Source organism: Lepisma saccharinum, chromosome 25 (genome assembly GCF_977018435.1).
Source record: "Lepisma saccharinum chromosome 25, izLepSacc3.1, whole genome shotgun sequence".
NCBI classification, from domain to species: domain Eukaryota; kingdom Metazoa; phylum Arthropoda; class Insecta; order Zygentoma; family Lepismatidae; genus Lepisma; species Lepisma saccharinum.
This window is the reverse complement of record NC_139253.1, coordinates 8,579,770-8,603,020: the sequence shown is the minus strand read 5'-3', so window position 1 is coordinate 8,603,020 and position 23,251 is coordinate 8,579,770. Positions and strand designations below refer to the sequence as shown.

Here is a 23,251-nt window from a genome sequence, read left to right as displayed (position 1 = left end):
GAATAATCAACAATATCACCATTATAGTACACCTGCACTTTATCATGGAAGTTATTCCTTATGCATTTAAATATATGTGGCGCGTCTGAAAATGCCCAAAGCTTTCTACTAGGGTCAGCTGGATTGGATATAGAGCACTTAAGATTGTTTCTGTTTCCGGAAATTCCTAAGCATTTCCATAACATTTTGTTAGATTGGCTACCGTCAGATGTAAAACCAATAATTCTCACCCCTGCTTTTTCCAAATGTATGATTACCTGGATAAGTATTTTTGTGAGAATGTCACCAGGGGTGGCATTCCTGCTAGCATATACTGCTATGGGTTGAATCCAATTATACAGAAAAGGAACAAACATAAAAACTAGAGCATGATTTGCTAATTGATTCTTGCTTTCGTCTGGAGTAAGATTTCCCAAATCAACAAAGCCGTCTATTTTTAAGGAATTCGAGTTAAACTGAATTGTTTCCCTACGTTTAACTTCATCAAAAATCAGCATTCCGCTACGCTCATTCTCATTCTTTTCACTAAAAAAATGTGTTATAGCGTCGATGGCATGGGAATTTACGCCGTAAGGACATTTAAGACCCTTCACCAATTTTCTCAAGTGAGCTTCAGAAGGCAAAGGTAGCAAATCGTGATGCAAACAGTGTCTATACCCCTTGGGGGACTTAATTTTTAATAGAAGAGAATCCAGTATAAACTCAGAACTGTATCTCATTCCTGTCTTACTTTTCAGTTGGCATTTCTTTAAGATTGTATCAATTACAATTTTTTGATTTTTGCTAAGAGACGCAAACTGTTTTGACTGTGTGACCGTTGTCTTTAATTTAGCATATTTAACGCCTTTTTCAAGCAAATTTATTTTAGCCTGTGCGACCTTTAGTTTATTCTGCGTTCTAATTAAATTGCGTTTCTGATTCTTAAGTTTTTTCTTTAGCAATGCTATTGTATTGCTAGCATCCGCAGTGTGAAGCAAATTATCCTCTACTGATAAGCTTAATGATACATTGCGACGAGTACTTACTTTATTATCATCTGTCCGCAAGGATTGCCTTTTCATGGGAGATTTTCGCTTCTTAACTGTCTTAGAGAGGTATTTGGACAGATTAGGAAATATATGAGGAACTGCTTCTGGTTTTAATTTCCACCTTTGTCGTGGAATTTCTACTGTATCGCCATCCACTATGAACGAATCCACTTTCACTAAAAGGTCAGTGGAAAAATGAATATCACACACATAGCAATTATGACTTAGTTTTTTATCTTTTCTAGGGATGGCACTCTCCCATTTTGAGTGACCATTACTGTCTTTAGGTGGCCTAAAAAAATGTCTACTGCCTGAAGAACAGCGGTCATATCCAGATCTACAGCCGGGTACGAAACACGTAGGCATCTTGTAGTTTTCGCTCGCTGCTGTCTCAAGCACAATAATAATGCGTTGAACACAACACAAACTAGTCACAACGTATCAATCACAAATCTAACGACACTAAACTCAATAACGTAACAACGTTGTCATTAATAAAAGTACACAATGTTATTCTAGCACAACAAAACACAACGCTCTACGTAAAGCGCGGCCGTACTGCAAGCAGAAGACGCTCGCAAGCGAAGGTGCTGCCAGTGTTTCGGTGGGGCACCGCTCTATTCACTTGGCTTACGGGAAGAAAACAAAGTGCACACACTTTCTCTTCTATACGCTCTGCTTCAAGTCTGTACTTTGTACCTTTCGGACAGAGCCAATGTGTACCTTTCTGCCTTTGTTTTAACGAGGTAGAAGTTCCAGAGTGGCTGATGCGTTTCGCCGCCTGAAGCAAATTGAACGCGTGACACGCACCTACAATGGTCCTCTAGGGCCTAGGATGGATTACTAAGATACCCTGGATCGGACTTCTTAGTTAGCTATTAGGGTAACTGGATTTCAGGCCCAGACTTGGTCACTGGTGTTGGATTTTATACCTTTCTTAAGTTAGAAATGAAAGGGTATGGCACTTTCTTCCAATAAAGTCTGGTTTATTATCGTTTATGCACAGTATACAATAACACTTATCCACTGGCAATCTTGGATTCAAGTTAACTTATGCAGATCTGAGTGCAAATCTGTAACGGTATTCACGGTTGCTTTTTGTATCGCAAGAACCCAGAGCCAAAGCAACAGGTTTATGAGAAACTAACCCAAGCAAATTGCAGCGTCCAGAAAGGACCGGGCAGTTCTCCTTACGAGGTAGACTTGTGATACCAGCAATCTGGTAAGATAGCCGAAATATACAGAATTCTGGTTCCTTTTTATACTAAATTGTTGTTTACAAAATACCAAGGAAACTTGGTCGATATTTACACGTATCTATGGATTTACATAGTTACCTCATGCAATTTAGATTTTTACAATATTTACATAAAATAATTAAAGTTGTAAATAACGTACCTTTCTAATATATTTTTTCAATGCCAAAAACGTTTACATTTTAAGAAATGCAGATTAATTCCCGAACATTCTAATCTTGTGCAAGTCATAGATAATTTATGCATGCGCAGATGTTGAACTCCCTATTTTCAAATGTAAACATGACCAGATTCGACTGGGGCGACACACGCGGTGGACAGATTTTAACTCGACTTCGTATCGAACAGGGTCATTTGCTGCACGGGCTTGACCCTGCGTGTCTGCAAAGTTGTTCGGCACATCATTCTCGAATGTGTCGATCTTAATTTCCTAAGACACACTTTTAACGATCCCGGTCCCAACGATTTATCATTCATGTTGGAAGACGATGACATTGTTTTAAGTACTGCTTTCAGCTTATTGAGAAGAGCTGCCTTTTCGACTCTCTCCTAGGAAGTTCTTTATTGTATCCTCACCTCGTTTCACGTTTGTCCGGTGCAGGTCCATTCGCAACCTTGCACTTTTAATCTTTCTCTCTTTTTCACTCTCAGGTAAGGGATTTAGATAAAGGGATATTTCCCCATGTACAATGAAGGGTGTAAAACGGCCATTAGTGTCCAGCACCCAAAAAATTTAATTCATTCATTGATTCATTCCTAGCTATAAGAAGTTCAGTATATTTTAGGTTTAACTTACCTGAATCAATACACTCACTAATCTCACATGTATTTGCTTTTCTTTTCCACTTCTCGGCTTTCCTGTGGGTGGAATTGTCTGTAAGAAGAAAAAAGCAAATAATGAATGCTTGTCACATCATTAATCGTGCTTCTATTAATGTTATTAACTTGTTGGCAAAGGCTAATATAAATATAACATAATAACAAACAAACTGGATCACCGTTTAACGTGTGAAGATCTGGCTGTCATATCCATATTCTGAAGCATAAGACCAATAAAATTTTAATTCTATCATTTATTTATTAAATATGCATAAAAGTATGTTAATTCATGCTTGTAAAGCTTTAATTATAAAAACAAAAACTCTCTACAACTGTCGTTTCGTGCTAATTTGTGAGGGCATCCAACCTGCATCACAGGAAAATTCCAGAGTCCTCAAAAAGAGGAAGTTACATTTACGAGGTTGACGTACAGTGGGATCCATGAGAATTACCGTGCAAATTGTCCATGGCTATTTTCATTAATTTTTCTCTTACATCCTATGTGTTTTTAAGCGATGGATTCTTATGTATGTTGGTGCAGAAGTTGTCAACAGCTTGTTTTGAGTTTTCGTTTAATTCTTGAAGCTCTTATTGGGACAAATAAAGTGCACAAACACGGTGGTGGACAATTTACACGGTAATACTCATGGATCCCACTGTACCAATTAGCCATCACTATCAGATTAATGATATACAGTAAAACCTCGTTAATCCGGACTAATGGGGGGGATAAGTTGACCGGTTTAACGAAAGTCCGGATTAACTGAAATATCCTAAAAGAACAGTAGGAAGTGCATTAAAATTCCGTTTATAGCAACAAAACAAAACGTTTATTACGGTGTATTTAAAGGGCATAGGCCTAAATACAGTATACAGTATAGTACAAAGTCTGCGGGAAACAGAATTTCATCAGTGGTTGACTGCCTATTCTTTGGGAAGTTCTCTTGTTGACTTCTAGCCACATCTAAAATCTTGTATTCTTTTTTTTTTTTTTTTTTTTTGGCCTTTTGCCTGTCCTGATTAAGCGAAGTCCGGCTTATCGGGATCCGAATTAAAGAGGTTTTACTGTACCTTCATTTTAACAACTTGTGAACGTAGTTTTCAAGTAACCATTCTTAGATGTGTGGGGTGTGAATCATTATATCCATCTGTTAAAGCATATAACTTCTTGCAAAACATAAAATATCTTCGGAAAGTACATATAACTAGAGTTACACCTATAATAACAATTCGGCAAGAATTTTTAAAAAAAGTTATGTTCTTCGGGACGGCTAGTTTCAAACGAAACCAGCATCCCGTGGCAGCAATTAACACGTTATTTCTCGAAAAAATAATGATGATATTTCAGTTCTGTCTTAGTTGTTAATTTATGTACATATGAAGGTATGGCATATTGGAATGGCAAAACAACATATTTATTGTTACTATTTTTTACAAACAAATTTTTAAAATGTCATTTTTTTTCAAGATGTAATATGCAAAGTTATTTAAAATGTAATATATGAATGGGCATTCCTTTTCAACCACCGTTCATTGTTTATTTGTTTTACGTTTACATGTAATAACATGAAAAAACTAAATATGCTGACCAAGGCAGAAATTTATTTTATTATAAAACATAAACTAAACGTAACGTTTCAACCTTCTAGCAAGGTCTTCTTCAGACTCTGCACCAAGTACAAATGCAACAAGGTACAAAACAGGACGATATATATACACAAACATTACTCCCCTCCAGACTATTAGAAAGTTGTTCTGGAACATTCTAGCAGGTGGCTTTCCCCAAGGTAACTTAATATACTATAAGGTAGCGCCATCCGAAAATTGCCGATCATGCACGAACGCGTGACGTCATGTGGGAGGATCGGTTATGCTCGGTGCCCCTTCGGTTATGTTCGTTCGGGGCTTGGCAGAAGCAAACGGCCGCTATCATTTCTATGCGAGTTTCAGAGAGGGAAAGTGTTTCATTACTTTGAGGGGTAAATATTAATTATCATACTTCGGGATGGTATTGAGGTATTCCTTTAATGATTAGTAACATAATTAAAACATGCTACTTTTAAAAGAGGGGAAAATTACACATGCAAAAGTATTGTAAAAATTCATTTTTCTGAAACATCATCGATATATTACAAAGAAGGTTGTCCGTGTTCTAATTAGAATTTCAGATTTCATCATTTCATAAATCGTATTATGATTTTAATAAGAAACGTTGCATGCTAAAGAAGAATTGCATAGTGAAAGAGTTACAAAGAAAGAACTGATTTGTCAGATTTGGTTTATTTTTGCTTTTCTGTGTTTTTTAAATATGAAAGGAAAACCCATAAGAGATAGTCCCCCCCTTTCTATCTCTTTCTTTGTTTCCACAAACCGGCCTCCTTGGCGTAGTGGTTAGCACATCGCACTTCAACGCCAGAGGTTTGGGTTCGAATCCTGGCTTGGGCATGGATGTTTGTGAGTGTTCATTCATCATTTCATCACTCATCCCTATCTTCGCAAATTAGCCAAAAGTGGCACAAGAAGCGAAGTAAAATGAAGCAAATCAATCAATCAATATTTGTTTTCACATATACTATCACATTTACTAAATTCTCAATTTTCCCATTAAGGACAAATCAATATCTTGCCCGATTGGATTCGAATCCGGGACCCCTGGCGTCGAAGCGCGATGTGCTAAGCACTACGCCAAGGAGATCGACAGAGGCCTCCGAGGTACTACGGGCTCACAGAAAGTCACAGGAGTACTATCGGATTATAAATTATGGATATTAGAGTTTGGATAATAAATAAATAAATTATATAATATATAATCTATAAATAAAAAAACACCCGTTCTTTATTTATAGAATCTCAAAGAGAGCGATAGTTTGCCAAACTAAAAAATAATCCTATCTTGTTCTCACGATAATAAAAATAGAAGGCATAATCAAAAATAAATTGGTAACTATAGATTGACACAGAATTGAATAAGCTGAATTTTGATGTAACTCGTTTTTATGTGGTTCTACTGATTAACTTTTAATTGGAGTCCAAACTTGAATAACCGTAATTTCTAATGCGATAGTAGCCCGGTATAATCTATTTACAACATTTAACACATCGCAGTACAAATGCCTAATATTTAGTTTTCTGACTAAATAGTTCCTTCTTATTCATTCAGAACGTTGCAATCATTTCCAGGAACATTTCAAATTTTACATAACATCAGAAAGTATTAAAATTATACTGATATACTTAAAATCCAATCTTTACCATTCACCATAATGTAACTTTATTTTTGAAGTTATCAAGTGAAAGAAGCAACATACAATCTAGATAAATTTTTACTCTGCATTTGATACTTACTCTAAATTCGAAAGAATTCCCAACCTTCTTCATATATTTATTTACTGTACAATAATTTACGTACGGATCAAAGTTCCACATGCAAAAATTTTTTGAAAAGTTTTATGTGGAGGAAGAATGATGAAATAGTTTGTAAGATAGTAGTTTCAGACTTTGAAAACAGATTCCAGTTTGTAATTTGCAGATATTTGTAATTTCTCTGGTTCAAATTTGGCTGCAAGTTATCGTTGTCATAGTTCTAAAAAGTATTTTTTCGTATTTAGAACTTTACATACAAACGCGTGCTGAAGATGAGTCAAAGTGTACAAGTACTAATTTAACTAAGTTAACCTACTCGAAATACTTGATGAGTACTAGGAACATCAAACTTAAATGTCTTAACCTACTAATTCGAGCCTATAGAAATAGATTTTTGATCACACGGTAAATGAAACGCTTTGAGAAAATCGATGAAAATATCTTAGTTTAATTAAACAATAAAGGAGAAAAGTTACATGAACTCGCAATGATTGACCGTGCAAGTGTACGAATTATTATTCGTTAAAGGACTTTGTCCGCAGATTTTCCATTTCCATTCCCATGTGTGTCTGAGTTGTATAACCCGAAAATATACTCCAAGGCTGATATGCGACACACATTTGTACATTAACGATGTAACTTGCATTACACTAATCTTAGATCTTGCTCTTTTTGACAGAAATGTACTTCAAAGAAATAATGTAACATCCATTGGTTTATATTGAGTACAAGGGTACAAAATTATTCACAATATATTTGTGAAATACCAAAATTGAACAAAGTTGAAACATTTTAATGATGGGTGTAATATTCACTCATGCAATATTTACCATCGTGCATACAACTCTATGTAACTCGAATTGAAGATGTACTAAGTGAATTTAATTTCCAATAGCTTGGAAGTTAGTACGCGATCTTCGAAATGCATATTTCCGACAACGTTCTTCACGATAATGTGAACATACGAATCACAATCAACATCGGTCTGTGTTAAATGAATTTGTTAATAATTATGAAACCGACTTACATAAAATGTACATAACAAATCAGTTAGGCTCACTACGTACTTCGCACTAGTTGAACACATTTTCAAGATATTGATGACTTTTCTTGTGCTACTGTCGGTTAGGTTACGTTGTAGATTTTGGACTTCTTTATTCAGTTAAAGCAGGTTGATAGAGGTTGTTTGTAATCTTTAATTTATTTGCTTCGTTATGCAGACGTGTGTTTCTCCTTTGTAAACCATCGAATATGTTTTCCAACAACGAAACATTGCTTGCAGTTTGTGCATATACCTTCGTCTATATATTTTTCTCTTTTCTGGCAGCATAGTCTTTAGCTTCTTTAGGGCACGTCTCCTTATTGCATATCTTTCGTAGCGTACAGCTCTGCAAACCTTATCAGCACGTCCTACAAGCGAATCATATTGTGAATATAAGTGTTTAGGAGAACTACACCATTTCCTCGATTATTTGGTACTAAAGTAATTGGATGTAATTTTAGCGATGGCACTGCAGTTGGCTTCAGCACGTTCTTTGGTGGAAAATACAGAAATTCTGCTTTTAGATCTCGCACATAGTCTTCTTCACAATAATTGGCACTGCACACTTGCATTTTTTACATTTCGTCTACAAGCATGAATCCACTGTTTACTTACGCAATTATCGACTGGAAATTATGATATTTTATGTCAGTTCCTTTAGTTTTCTGGTTATAGTTTTCATAGCTTGCTACAGCACAATTAGACATGATTGCAGTCTAGAAGTACAAAAATACAATAAAAATAAATGGAACGCTACAAAATCAACAACCTGCTTGTTCCGATTTTTGCGACGTGTTAGTAGCTAAATGTACCCCGCACCAAACTTACTGCACATAGCAATGAGCACCGTCAAACCCGATCCACCCAGATGACGTAATGCATACGTACTTCACATAGCAACGAGCACCCCCTGGCTTTCCCTTGTTACAGGCACGTATCCAGAGGGGGGCTTAGGGGGCTCGAGCCCCCCCGAAAGTTTTAGGTTTACACTAGATAAAATGAGGTTTTTGGTTTCTTGTGGTGTGAAATAAAATAATGTGACAATAATTTAAGGAGAGAAATAATTATCGAGGCAAGACGGAGAATGTTTTATGCCCCTGTTATTGTTAATAGCACATATCCAAGGTGGGGATGAGGTGGCTCGAGCACCCCCCCCCCTCAGGATTTTTTAAAAATTTACACTAGATAAAATTAGATTTTTGGAGTCTTGAATAATGTGAACATAATAAATTTATAAATCAGAGAAATAATTATCGAGACAAGACGGACAGTGTTCTATAACCCTATTATTGTCAATAGCACGTATCCAAGGTGGGAATCAGGAGGCTCGAGCCCCCCTTCAGGAAATGTTTCTGTTTACACTAGATAAAATTAGGATTTTGGCTTTTTGAATAATGTGATGATAATTTTGGGAGAAATAATTATCGAGACAAGACGGAGAATGTTCTATAACCCTGTTATTGTTAATAGCACGTATCTAAAGTGGGGTTGAGGTGGCTCGAGGCCCCGCCCCAGGAAATTTTTATTTTTCACTAGACTAAATTAGTTTTTTGGCTTTTTTAATAATGTGACGATGATTTAAGGAGATAGACAATTATCGAGGCAAGATGAAGAATATTCTATAACCCTGTTGTTGATAATATTGCACGTAAACTTTTCTTGGGCTTTCGGTGTTGTCGCAGCGCACTTGAGCACTATGTAGAGACTTGTCAGCATTTTGAAGCTGCACAACAAAGGTAGCGCCACACGTAGGACGATTCGTTGTAATTTCTAATCTTTGGAAGGCGGGAGAGGGTACGTTCTTGAATGAGAGAAGGAGTCAGCTACTGGCAGTATTAACGAATCGTTTTATCTGTGGAACGTTCTAGAATATAATGAGGATATAAATACGCGGATTCAATTTTTCGGTTCATCTCCACAAAGAATCGGTTAATGAGATTTCAAAGGTAAGTGTGACAATTCATACAGTCGATTAGTGATCAGTCAGCGTCCTCTGGTTGCTTTATAAGATATAGTGATTCGAAAATGAAGACATTAAGGACAGTATAACTTCCGGGGCCTCAATGTAGTGCTAGTTCGGGTCGAGGGTTGAAGATATCAAGGTGTCTCTCTCTCTCTCTCTCTCTCTCTCTCTCTCTCTCTCTCTCTCTCTCTCTCTCTCTCTCTAAAGTGAATATTTCAGCAGTACCGGATATTGGAGTGGTTTATTAAAACAGAAATAAGCTGCATATATCAACTGAAAATCAAAGTTTTGAGTGATGATTTAGTTTTACCAGAATTAAATTTCGTATATGCAGTCCGAGAATTTCATGGCATAAAAAAATACTTTTGTTTAAGCCTACTGGGTTCAAAATACATTCAAACACTTAACTACCATAAAGAGACAGCCTAAAATTTTAGGAATGTCGAGAAGAGAAAGCAAGAAGTTGTTGCATATGGAGACATTTTAGGCGGAAATTGCAGGCTCTACCAGGACCCGAATCAGGGCTCTACCAACTGAGCCTTGACTTCAATAGATTTTTCGTTAAAATGTCTACATAGTACATGTCCTGTGTATATCAAATCGTAAGGTGTTGCCTGTATAGTGAACAAGCACAGAAAATATAGGAGAGTGAAGAAAACTGAGGAGCATTCCCACCAGTTGAGGATAATTTTTTTCTTCTGTGGTCAACAAGAGCTACTACTTCGAGGTGACAATGACAGTGGCCTAATAAGGGAGATTTCACACCGTGTCACCTGAGGATTTCACAAGTCGAAATTTGGTTTGTGCGGCCTTTTGTGTCGCTACGGTGTGAAACGTTGTTGTTGATTGGCCCATTCCAATCGACATGTATCGCGTGTCCCTTCGGTCTGAAACCTTCCTAAGTTTTGAAAATCCACGTCACAAGGATGGAAAATTAGGGCCTTGTTAAGGTTAGGTGTGAAGGCAGGCAGACGACAGCAACTAAAGGATCATATCCAAACCTGCAGGAAGAACGCGTCTTACTTTAATCTCCAATACGGAATGATAAGAACTTCTGGTGAGTTGATTTTAAAAAATGTGTCCGAGATAAAGAGTGGCGTGCCCAGGATTTTCGAAAGGTAGAGGGGTTACGGATACTATTTTTGGTGTTCAGTCCTGATTTTGTCATTTTTTTCCTGTCTTTGACGTTCTTTCTTTTAAAAAAAAGGTATACTGGGTCAAATGGGGTTATGACCTCACCAACCCTCCCTGGAGATAAATGAGTAGGCATTTGATCATACTGGGAGACGAAACATTAGATGTGTTGGGAACGGAAGGGTTTTCATTGTGCATTAATTGTTTCGTGATCCAGCTGTATTCGAGAAGACTTCCTTTGTTTCGTGCCGATATATGACAAGACAGCGGAAGCTGTGACAGGCATTTTTGAACATTTGTGAGTGCTAAGGCCTGAATCTGAACAATTTGGTGGGTTTCGGCTTTTATAAGAACTGCAAACATGGGAGGACAAGACACATTAGTAGTGTTCAGGCTCGAATCAGAGATACATATTCGAGAGCTGTCTGCGTCCAGTTCGCAGCCCATAATGTGAATCTCGCGTTGTCGAGTGAATTGTCCATCCCATGCATGTGTAACAGTTTCGTAAAAACACTTAAAGACACCATAGATGTTTTTATGCCTGAGAAGAAATGGACAAACACACATGTTGAGATGGTTCCGACACACAATGTTAATGCATGGAAACAGAGCAGTGGAGTATTAAAAAATATTCCGATTTCACGTTAAGATTAAAATGACAGCCTTACAGTGGCGACGATTTAAGGGATAGTTGCTCCCCATTTTTTTGCCTCAACATTATGGCCTCTTAATGTTAAGCCTTGTCTACCAAGAGAAAGTAAACTTTCCTTGCACCGCCCTCCGCCCCCCCTCCCCTTCCCGTTTTGGATCCAAATTGCCACCACTGGTCTTACACATACAATTGTGAGGTTCTTACTATACCCCTTAAAAAAATGGTGTTGAGCCCCTCCCGAAAGGAATTCCTCGATACGTGCCTGCCTTGTTACATTTGTACTTGGTGCAGAGTCTGAAGAAGACCTTGCTAGAAGGTTGAAACGTTACGTTTAGTTTATGTTTTATAATAAAATAAATTTCTGCCTTGGTCAGCATATTTAGTTTTTTCATATCATGGAAACAAGGCTTAATGGTGTTATAATTGATGTAATAACAATGAAAATTAAAAGAAATGTTCACAATGTACTCATTGTTTATTGCAAATACGATTTCTTGTGTAAATATTGCATTGAAAATGAATTTTTCTTGCGAGTTTTGTACATGATTATATATAAAATGTGTGTATGTGTGTAGATTATAAAGGTACAAGTATATAATGGTGTACAAGTATATATATCTGGCCCACCGTTCAAAAAATCCTGGGTACGGACCTGTGCCCTACATTATGTAAAATAAAAATGAACATGAAAAGTAATTACGAAAGATTATACTGCTATCCTACAGAATAGAAAGAAAAGTTGTTATCTCCGATGGCGTGATGGTAAAACGGTTGTCTTGTAATGAAAGGGTTCCAGGTTTGATACCCAGAATGGTTTGCATTTTACTTTAACCTGTAGTTCCAGTCCCAGTTAACATATCTCAACATAAAATGGACTTAGAAATGAAGTAAAAGTAAAAATTGCTATGCAGTTAAAACGCAATAAGTTACCCACAGTGGTTTATTGCTGCTGCTTAACTGAGTTTTGAGTTTTGTTTAAGTCCACATTTATGCACAGATAGGCTGATTTGGACGGAACCTACAGTGTAAAGTGCGATCCGAACCACTATGTGCGTCCACCATGTATCGAACTGCTTAATTGAGAAAATTGAGGAGATTGGTATTTGAATTGTTACAAAAACTATTTTCCATGAAAAAGAAAAAACTTACATTTTGTTAATGGAAGTATTAACCCTGAAAATTCTAATAATATATGTGCAATTTATGTGCGCAAAATAGAACATTATGTATTTATGGCAACATCAATATGGTTAGATTTTCTTACAATTTGTCAAAATGTATAAGGAAGCAATTATTTTTTTAGATTTGTCTTATCATTAAAAATATGCATGTGTATAAACCCTCAGACTGTTTATGACACTCAACCGTTTGTGATGCCTATTCTTCTGCATTGTCTACAGGTATTAAAGGTACATGGGTATCAACTTTTCCCACAATGTGCAATTACAGTAAGTAATTAATATACAAAACATTTACTTACACAAGCTACTTAGTACTATGATGATGATGAAGAATATTACGCAGATGATGAATAATACAATGCTGACGATAAATATTTTCTTCTCCAAAGGTGTTCTCTTCTTCAATCTACAATGTAAAACAACAATATATTTAACAAATTAAAACATGTATCATGTAATTATTTCAAATACGTTGGAGCTGCGTTTATTGTCCCGGTATATGTGCCATAGGTACGAGTCAGAACCTGCTTTACCCGGTGGCTTTAAGAAGCATTGCATTTTATTTAACCCCCCCCCCCCCCGAAAAAAAAACAACCACCTGCCCAAACGTGTTCTGAGGCCTTATGTTACTGCAGTTGAAGATAACTCACAAGACCCGAATGAGTAATGCACATCAGTAAAATCTCCAATCTCTCTATGTTCCTGGTTACGGGGGAAATGCTACAAAATATCAGTCACATTGTAGTAACAAGAATATTCCGCAACACGGTAATATCCCTTGAGTAAAATCTTAAGACCTTAACAGCGTTTGTGATATTTCGCAATGAGTTTCCATCCCTGTCTCGAAATGAACGTTGCAGAATTTATATTCGACCTATACTCTATTCCGGGAATCTGTGGAGTAATGCATAACGGTAGAGAAGGGGAGAAAGCGAGTGAGTAGAGCGAAACAGTATACGGCACTGGTAACTGCAGTGGCTTTTCCCCTCCACGCAATCCCGTTCCCTCACACGTATTCATTTGTCGAGCCCTTTCGAGTTTGCGCAGTGACTTGCTTTCGCTCGCTCCAGAGATTCCAGGGGCAGGGTACAGGAGATTATAGGAAGCACCGTGAGGCCGGCCTCATGTTGTATGTATATTGTCCCTGAAATTACTTTCCCGCATGAAAGGTGAGGCCCTCGAAAAGGCGTCTCACTGCATGCGAAGTTCGATTTCCGGGCAGGATTGAAAATTTGCGATCCTAACTACCGTAAGACCCAAAATTTCAGTTTTCTAGTATTAATCGTCGTTTAATGAAATTTAATTAATAACACGTGTAATAGATAAATATATTAGACTAGGCCCGTACTATCGGAATAACAATTCCCACGCTACGGTGAGTAAAGTAAGTTTCTAAATCTAAATTTATAGAAGGAAAAAAAGAAAAGTGACATCGTGAAAAACTCTTTGAAAATACTGTAAATAATTTTTCTGGATAGATACGTTACTCGACAGAGATAAATGAGAAATATTTGTGTGCTTATTATTACATAAAACCAGATCCTATAATTTCTCCCGTTATCAGTGAGAAGTAATGCAAGCACAGTATCTTAAACAAACGCATACTTTGTTCTGAATTCGAAGAAAGATGACAAATTTGTAGTGGCAATTGATTATGTGTAATAAGATATATTGTTTTCATAACTACTACAGACGCAGACTAGTTTATATTTTTATGCGGTATGTTTTCAAGGAAAGTTTTATTAGAAGAAAACATATTCGAGGCGTGAGTAGCAGCACGGCGTGGTCAGGAATTTATCAGAGGCTTTATGAGTTAAAAGAGAAAAAGTAGTTCCCTTTTCAACGGATAACTGGATCAAAACTTCCCCCATATGGGTACGCCACACATTGGTAGAGTGTGCTACATATCGTTTTGTTTGCTTGTGTGCTTTTACGATTTTCTGGTGATAATGATGGAACTTATATTTTTTGTATTTCTGGTGTCATACATACGAGGAACATAATTTCATATCCGAGAGGAATTGTTTATGCCATTTATGTAGTGTGTTTATTAAATTATGACTTATTCTGTCGGTTGTAAGTAGCAGAAACTGATGAGATATTTGTTTTTCTATTAAACAGCAACTGAAACAACCTAACACCGGCATACATTACTTGATGACAATAGACTGAATGATTATTTCAGTGTCAATTCTAGTGTCAATGTGTACCGTCATGCACTGCTTAATAGGCCTTCATTAGCGTCTAGTCCACGTCTTCGTTGTCATTTGGTTACATCTCACTTCCTTACTGTATTGATTAGAAGGTCGTTTTCGTGCCTAATGAAGCATGAATGACGTCAGATCTCAGTGTTTACGCTCGCATCTGTACCATCTCCAACGACCTAGATTTGGAGATAAACCTTGCTGGAAAAGTTTACGTTGTGCAGCCTCAGATATTGATGGTTCATCTTATCAGGCATTCGAAAACGTATCCCTGATCTGAGAAAACGTAGTCTATCATTATTCGTTGCCGTAGAAATTAATTTTCATACGAAATGCTTTAATCATGGGGTTATTTGAAAAGGATTTTGGTGGGATTCCGCCACCTTCCTTCTATGGTTGCAATTTTTTCCTGGAAAGAAACAATTAGGGGAGGCTGTAAACGTAACTAAAAGTATTTTTATTTAATCTTCAGATGTCAAAATTTACACAGTACTTACTCGTTTGCAATTAAAACAAATTTTCTTCAAGAGCTCTAAATGTGGCCAACAACAGAATCATAATGTAGTTTATACCAGAATAAGCTGGAAATATCTTCTAATGCTTTTCAAAATATCTTCATATACAGCCTCCGCGATGGAGTGGTCATCGCCAGATATCCGACGTTGGAACCGTGGGTAGAGCATGCTTTATCATCGAGTTTGTTCTATATCTCTTTTATCAGTCAGTCCATCACTTAAACCCACCATACTCGCCCACCCACTGCTCGGGGCGCCAAAAGCTAAGAGATTATACCCTTATTTTGATGTCATTATGTAGGTATTAACAATAAACGTGTTCTATAACAGGAATATTAAAAACTATGTAAAAATAAGGCAATTGTTTTGTCATTAAAACCGTAAATATGTAACTGGTTCATGTTAGTGTTGGAGGAAGGTGGACAATAGAGATACAAGAATAGAAAGAGGGGATTTGCAGGGCGAACAAAAATCCATCTTGCTCGGGCGAAAAATTTGTCTTTACTCGTTCCTGCTAGGGGCGTGGCATACTACTCCATCACTGCTACAGCGTATGTATTACGAATGTGAGTACTCACTGCGCACTCCTCGTAGAAACCTCGACCATATGTTCGCTGCTCGAAGTGACCGCCACCCGCATGCTCCCGTTGTCTTGCCTCTCCTCCCCCTGCAAGAAGACAAGCACGCCTTTCAGACAATGCCAAGCAACTAATCCGACTATTCATATTTTCATAATTCTAAGCACGGCCGCATGTGTAATGTACAGGTAGGTATCGCCATACAACACAAACTACTTTCACAGTATTTCGAGACGTGAACAACTTTTCCTGGTAATCTCGTTTCGACGCTACGAGCCCTCGAAAAAACTTTTCTATCTTGTACAGTGTGCAGCCGTGTGGCATTGATTGACTGTTGCGACTGGTATATCTACATTTTCCAGACGGAGAACATAGTAACATAGAGAGCACGCTACGAAAACATAATCATGCTAGTATAAACGCTGGGTCCAAACCCTTCCATTCTTTTAGTAAGCATTTTGCACTAATTGCATAACCAAATGAAAAATTGTATAATCAAGTAAACAAATTGTATAATCAAATAAACAAATCTAAAAATTGGTCATAACTGGTTGAAACGGTTTTTAGTTTTAAATATCACACACAAAGTAAGCGTTAAAACTAAAAGCCCAATCCTAATGTAAATATACGTAATATTGTGAGACAGGCACGTATCTAGAAATATGTTTCGTGGGGGGGGGGTCCGAACCAAGTGTCTCAGGAATAATAATAATAATAATAATGTTTAAATTAAAATAATTTTATTAAATAAAATTAATACTAAATACAATACATAAATTAATATTATATTATTATTACACGAATAGGTAAAAATACTGTATAAGAATAGAGATATAACAGCGCATATTAATTACGTAGCTTACCTGTAGTTAAGATCGGAATAACTTACATATAATGTCAAATAGAAGAGTAATTGAATATTTATCGAGTAACAAAAATGATGTTCCATGTAGTTGGAGAAAAGTAAGTTTCTGATTAATATTTTATGTAGGTATATTATTTTAATTAGTAGTAGTGCACATAAATCTTCTTTGTAATGTCCTTCAAAGCCGTATGATCCCAATATAATCCTTGCCTTCTAGAAAGTTCAAAGGATATTAATAATCATTGTTTATGCAACAAATGTTAATATTTTCATTATTTAATTTTAGTACTTCGTAAGTCTTTTGGGAGGGGGATCCGCACCCCTGGTCCCTTCTAAATATGTCCTTCCTGTCCTTCAAAGCCGTATCATCCCAATATAATCCTTGTCTTCCAATAAGTTCAGAGGAAATTAAATAAACAAAGGCTAAAATAATATATATTTTCATTATTTAATTTTAGTACTTGATAAATCTTTCGAGGGGGTCTGGATCCCATTCCCCTGGACCCCTAAATACGTCCTTGGTGTGAGAGTTAATATAATTATAATGAATGTACAGTCACGGACACTTCTGGGATGAAATGATTCTATTGACAATCCTGAAGTGTCCCTGATGTACATCAAGTCAACATTTGCATCCAAGGTGTTTATCGAAAATCTTACTGGTTATAATTTTTAGGTTATTATTCATAGTAAGTAAATATAATTAAATTTTAACAATGGAATTTGTATCATCCTTGGGCTGCTGTATGTTGAACCTCACTAATAGTGTTGCCCACGAGACGAGACGAGACGAGACTTTGGTCTGTCCCGTCCCGTCTCGTGAAAATGCTGTCTCGTCTCGTGTCTCGTCTCGAAAATATTCGTTTGTCCCGTCTCGTGTCCCGTCTCGAAGGGTTCTGTCTCGTCTCGTCTCGTCCCGTCTCGTTTTGTCTCGTCTCGTCTCGTAAAAGTGATCCGGGATATCATACCAACAAAAGTCAAAAGTAGCAGAAACACGAAATATTTTTCCGGAAAATGGGATAAGGCTCCAAATATTTTACCCATTGCGTGGTGAGAATAAATAAGGTTCGTTAATCATGAGGACATTAATATTAAAAATGCAGTTTGTTGGTTACTGATTGTTAGGTATCTTATGAAATCTACGTTGTGTTTTTTCTCGCTTCATACAACTGTCTATCCATCGTACATTTATACCGAGTTTGTTAGAACTTTTCCCGTTTCCCGCGCTAGCGATCGCTCGACAGTTTTGGTGCCAATGAGAAACGAGAAAAAAGTCGTCTGCTGAGCAGCGAGGAGCGAATGGAAACCAGAAGAGAGGAGCTTACGTAGACGCTGTTGTCACGTTGCGTATTTTAATTTGCTGCCTGGCTTTGGCTTTCCCCAGCACGGATTTAAGGCGGTCTTCAGCATGGACACCGCTTGGTTTATGCTAGAAAAGCCAGCAATCAGCTAGCGCGGGAAGCGGGACAGGTTGTAACAAACACGGTATAAGTGAGTGCTCTTTTTCATTACTGCTATACCTTTTGGAAGTCTTGAAATGTTTTCCAATAGACCATCTTTCTTTCTGAATGTCGAACTTCCGTGCACTATGAAAATGTACATTTTTCTTTAAATTCTAAGCTTGGCGCTGGGGAGCAACAAAAAGTTTTTAAATATGTAGTACGAACACAAAAGACTATTTAAAATTTCAATATTTAGTATATTACAAATAGAAAGCATTTATTGTTCTTAATATTGATAAACATCTTCTATGACATAAGTTTCAAAAAGTGTTTCTTTGTTATATTGTGCTGTTTCTTATGCTCAGCTTATGACGCACATACTTCTTTGTTTTCCCTTTAGCCTCTAAGTCCGGTACCACCACCGCTTGATCTAATTTATCCTTCGGCAGGCACGCATCTAGAAATATATGTCGGGGGAGGGTGTCCGAGCCAAGTGTTTCAGAAAAAATTATAATAATAACATTAACAACAACAATTAAGCAAATGTTTAAATTAATACATTAATACAATTCATAGGTCTATTCACTTGAATATGTAAATTAATCAATTCTATTATTGTTATTGCATGAAATGTTACAAAGATGGTAAAAGAATAGTAATATAACAGCACGAATATTAGCTAATATCTAGCTTACGTGTAGTTAAGATCGTCAAAATCTGCATAAAAACAGCTGTCCTGGCAAGAAAATTAATGTCAAAAAAGGTGATGAATTGAATATTTGCTGAATAACAAAAAAATATGTTCCATCCAGTTGACGAAAAATAAAGTTCCTGATTAATATTTTATGCTCATTATTATAAGTAGTAGCGTACATAAATCTTCATTCAAAGTAGTATGATCCCAATAGAATCTTTGTTTTCTAGTAAGTTCGGCAGGAATATGTAACCCTCGATTATGCTAAACAAATATATTTTTTGTTTAGCTAGAGCAAGGCCCCAGGAGGATGCAAGAAGCCGTTCCTGCAAAAGTGTATGTTTTACGAAGCGAAGAACCGTGACAAAACCACCACGTATGGAAGGCAAACCTGCATTTATTTTATATCGCACGTTTACAGAGTCGTGCCTCCTGAAGTTATAAAAATCCCAACTTCAATGATTCTTTTAGACATGCTATAGTTGAAAAAAATATGTTTAGATGCACCAAAAGTGCATCATTATCAGATTATGCATATAACGTGTTATTGGAATCAACATATTTGTGTAAATTGGGTGCCTCCCCGATGTCGTAGTAATAACGTCGAGGTCTTGTAATCAAGGGTCCCTCCCGTGCGATACCCAATGGAGGCACAAAATGGATCGGGTCGCACTTTAAACTGTAGGTCGGTTCGCGATTTAGCCTATTTGTGAATCAAGTGGACTTAAGAAAAACTAGAAAAAAACAATATCAACCTTAAGAATATTAGAATCCACTAATTCACCCGCAGGTAAGTCAAATTTCACATATCCCTCTTTATCCTCGTTCATAGACTTCATGCAATACTCTTGTGTTGCATCCCACCAGGTGCGAGAAATGTGAAGTTATTATTTTCTTGTACTGCGTTATTTCTTTTCATAACAGTAAGGCTAAATTCTCGTTTTATCTGAACTTTTAAAAAATGTGCAAAATACGTCTCTATCTTTAAACAACCACCCTTTCCCATGTATGTGTAAAATAATCCCACTCTGTCTCAGAAAACCTCTTCCTACGATCAAATGAAGGAAACAACTCTCAAGTCTCAACAATTATAAATTTTTGCTTAAATTTCCTATCATTTATACAAACAGTAGCACATATCACGTCCTTTGGTGCAACACTGTCAACAGCTAATGTTACTTTCCTCGTCCTAATAAATTTACTTCCAACCAGTGACGGCGCCAGGGAAATATGACTGTTTGGGGGGGGGGGAAGGCTGGCAACAAAATATTGTAAGGGGGCAGTCACATTAAAACGCCCGAAAACACTTATAATAATAATAATAATAATAATAATAATTATTATTATTATTATTATTATTATTATTATTATTATATTCATGTATGGTGTTTTGTGTTTGTATTTTATTTAGAGTGGACGTTTACTGCCTAAATGTACTTCTTGATTACGAGTTTATCTCCACATGATTCGTTTTAATAAAGACATTAATTCTTTTTTATTGGTAAGTTGCGTGGTCTCTAGTGGCCTATTTCAGTATTGAAAGACATTCATAATTTTATAATTCATCGTCTTTCTTGAGATGAAACTACTGATATAAATATTTAAGTTATAAGATAATAATATAAATGATGAAGAGTTTAATTTTCTTGCAAAATAAACGTGACGTTTGAAGAAATGAATCTTCTTAATTATTAGAAACAATGTGAGGCACTTAGTGAAGTGCAATTCTCCTGTAGGAGAATTCTGCTCTGTGTGCTTTGGAGAACACATTGCCCACCTTTGGTACGTCCAGGACTTGACATTTCTTCTCAATGGTAAGAACAGCCAAATGAGGCAGTTTGCATCCAGCATCCTGTTTCGAGCAAGCCTTTTCAAAGATTTTAAGGACAACCATCTTCGTAACGCTGAAGAGTTTTGGGCAAAATTTGTGTTTCACATTTCAGGGAAATGTTATCAGAGGATAAAAAATCAAAGGTTACAGTTATCTCATAATTCAAGAAATATTCGGACCCTGGCATTACTTGCTCTTACTCTACCACTCTAACCTATGTCTGTGCTACCCAATTACAGGCACCTATGGAGTTCGTGGGAAGAAGTTCTTCGATTTTGATATGTACGAGAAAGAGCGAATCTGCATCCTAATAATTGAAGAGGACAAATCCTAATAAGCGTTCTTTTACCTGCCCGCGATATGTTTTGAATCGAATTTTAAGTGTAATTTGCATTTAATGTTCATGTTCAATACATTTCCAAATAATATCTCCTCATTAGCTTCAAGAGTATCGAAGAAATTCCCTTTGTTAAGGTTTCCTCAGACTCATCATCTCGAAATTCAATTCCCTGAATAGTAAGAAACCGCGATGAATCCACAACAACTGACATGGAGTGGATCACTCTTGGTCCTGGGTTCGATACCCAGTGGAGGCACTTTAAACTGTAGGTCCAGTCCCGATTAGCCTTACTGTGCATAAAGTGGACAAGTGGACTTCAAACGCCAAATCAACCAACCAACCAAATCTTGAATCAACTTTGAATGTCTTTTAATAATTAGCGTTGTCACTAACGACCACGATTAGAATAATTTGCCCGTACTACATATGATGTCTTGTGGTCCTCAAAATATTCGTGATGTTTTAAAACCATCCACATTCAACACTTTTTCCCAGTTCTTAAGACTGGTTAAAACTTAGGTTAATCTCGGCTATTACAGGACATAAATGAATGAGAAATCACCTATGCCCAGGTCGGCACTCGAATCTTGGACGAAACAAATTAATATTTGTTAATCAAGTTGGTATTATAAGCAGGAAAGTGATATCATGCAGAATACACCACTTTGAAAAGGTGAAAATCGTCATACTCTTATAAATGAACTCTCTTATTATTCGATATTTAATTAACTTCAGTTGGGGGGGCCCGGGTGGGGGGCGAAGTGTCTGACATGGGGCGGCCCCCTGCCCCCCTCTGGCGTCGTCCAACCCTCTAATAACTTCGCTGCTGATAGCCTCACCTTCGAAATGGAAGCTTGTGTGTCGGCGAATAATACAAAGAACTTGTGTTCACTGTCCCTCTTTCATTCAAAGTCTGCCGTTTTCCTTTTCAGCTTTTCCTGCAAAACTTCCTGTCAGCAACCAAACCAAATTACAGAATTTTTATTGCCCCTCCCTTGCATCAACTTTCATTCCTACTTTAGGCCTGGATTTATGACACGTACCCGCTACTGCAGGTCAACCTCGCCCTATGTTTGGTGTTTGCCCCCTGAAGCAACGGTGTCTATTGTTCAAAGCGAAACCTCTGTCATTGGGGAAGGGCGAAAAATAGTCTCGGAATACACCCTGGTCGTAAACAAGCTCTCGCCACACTGACATTGCTGTCAGCTTCCCTTTGAAGTTCGATAAAACTACTTTGTGAAATGTGTTTAGTAACAAGTGAAAATGTAGACAGTAGACACTACATTTTTTTCTCATAAACTTGAAGGCTAAATTTACATAATAAAAAGAACAGCAAAAAACATTCCTTCATCTGATTTACAGAAAGGCTAATCGGGACTGGACCGACAGTTTAAAGTGGGATTCAAATCACAATGTGCCTTCACCAGGTATCGAACCCGGCACCCCTTGATTACAAGGCGACGACGCTACCTCTGTACCATCGAAGAGTACCCTTATAGAACAAAGTTTCCTCCTACGAAGATTATACAGAACTTAGTGCCCTTCCTTCATTTGAAATTATTCTATATCAGCCTCAGTATTTCGTTATTCCAATCCAAGGAATAGTATTCTCCTTAAATAAGAAAGAAAGAAATAATAAAAAAAAAGGATTGGAAATAATCTTCAAACTGACGTAAAAAAATCCAATCCAACCACCTGTAGAATGCCTGAAAGGAAACAACAAGAATTTTCTCAACAGAGACATATCCGAAATTTCCATAACATTCTAATAATTTCGCAACCCGTGCAAATAATCATGTGGTAAAATCTTGTCGTGGTTCCCTGTAAACACTAAAATCACCATATTACTTCTTTCCATATTTCCCGTATTTTCTGCTCCTCTTTTAGCTCTCAGCTGTTCGGAGTGGAATAATGCAAGATTATTTGTCCCTAATTATCTCCTTCTCTTAGTCTTCCTAATATCTTGGACTCCTTAATAACTTTCCCAACAACTCCTTATCAATTTGTACTGCCATGTTTCCCACAATGTTTTTCCTACTTCCTAATAACAATCACTTCTGTACACCCTTTGATGTAAAAAATAAAAAATAAAAATAAACCATATCCGTCGGTCCGTTTATCTTTCCAACCTATAGAGCTGAGACTATTTTTACAAGATAAACCTCGGACGCAGACATTCCACGATTTTTGGCCCCTCCTTCCTCCTTCTCTACCTGCCCTTTTACTTGATGTTATTCAGAATTGTATTAGTATCTGGAGTACTATCGTAACATAAAGTTATTAACCTGGAATAAATTGAAAAACAAAAATGGGGAGTAATGCTGTGTTTTGAAAGAGTATAGAA

The 23,251-nt window shown here is 36.9% G+C and overlaps 1 protein-coding gene across 3 annotated transcripts in view; it reads right to left on the bottom strand.

Annotated features, from left to right (window-relative positions):
- LOC145978603 (endothelin-converting enzyme homolog) overlaps nucleotides 1–23,251 on the bottom strand; it is a 117,374-nt gene that overhangs the window by 77,754 nt on the left and 16,369 nt on the right. For all 3 annotated transcript variants that reach the window (XM_083111321.1, XM_083111320.1, XM_083111322.1), the window contains exons 2-4: nucleotides 15,736–15,824; nucleotides 12,738–12,844; nucleotides 3,081–3,158 (exon numbers count right to left, since the gene is read on the bottom strand). In XM_083111321.1, the coding sequence (XP_082967447.1) occupies nucleotides 3,081–3,158; nucleotides 12,738–12,844; nucleotides 15,736–15,797 (247 nt within the window). In that variant the 5' untranslated portion in view covers nucleotides 15,798–15,824. The remainder of the gene's footprint in view (nucleotides 1–3,080; nucleotides 3,159–12,737; nucleotides 12,845–15,735; nucleotides 15,825–23,251) is intronic.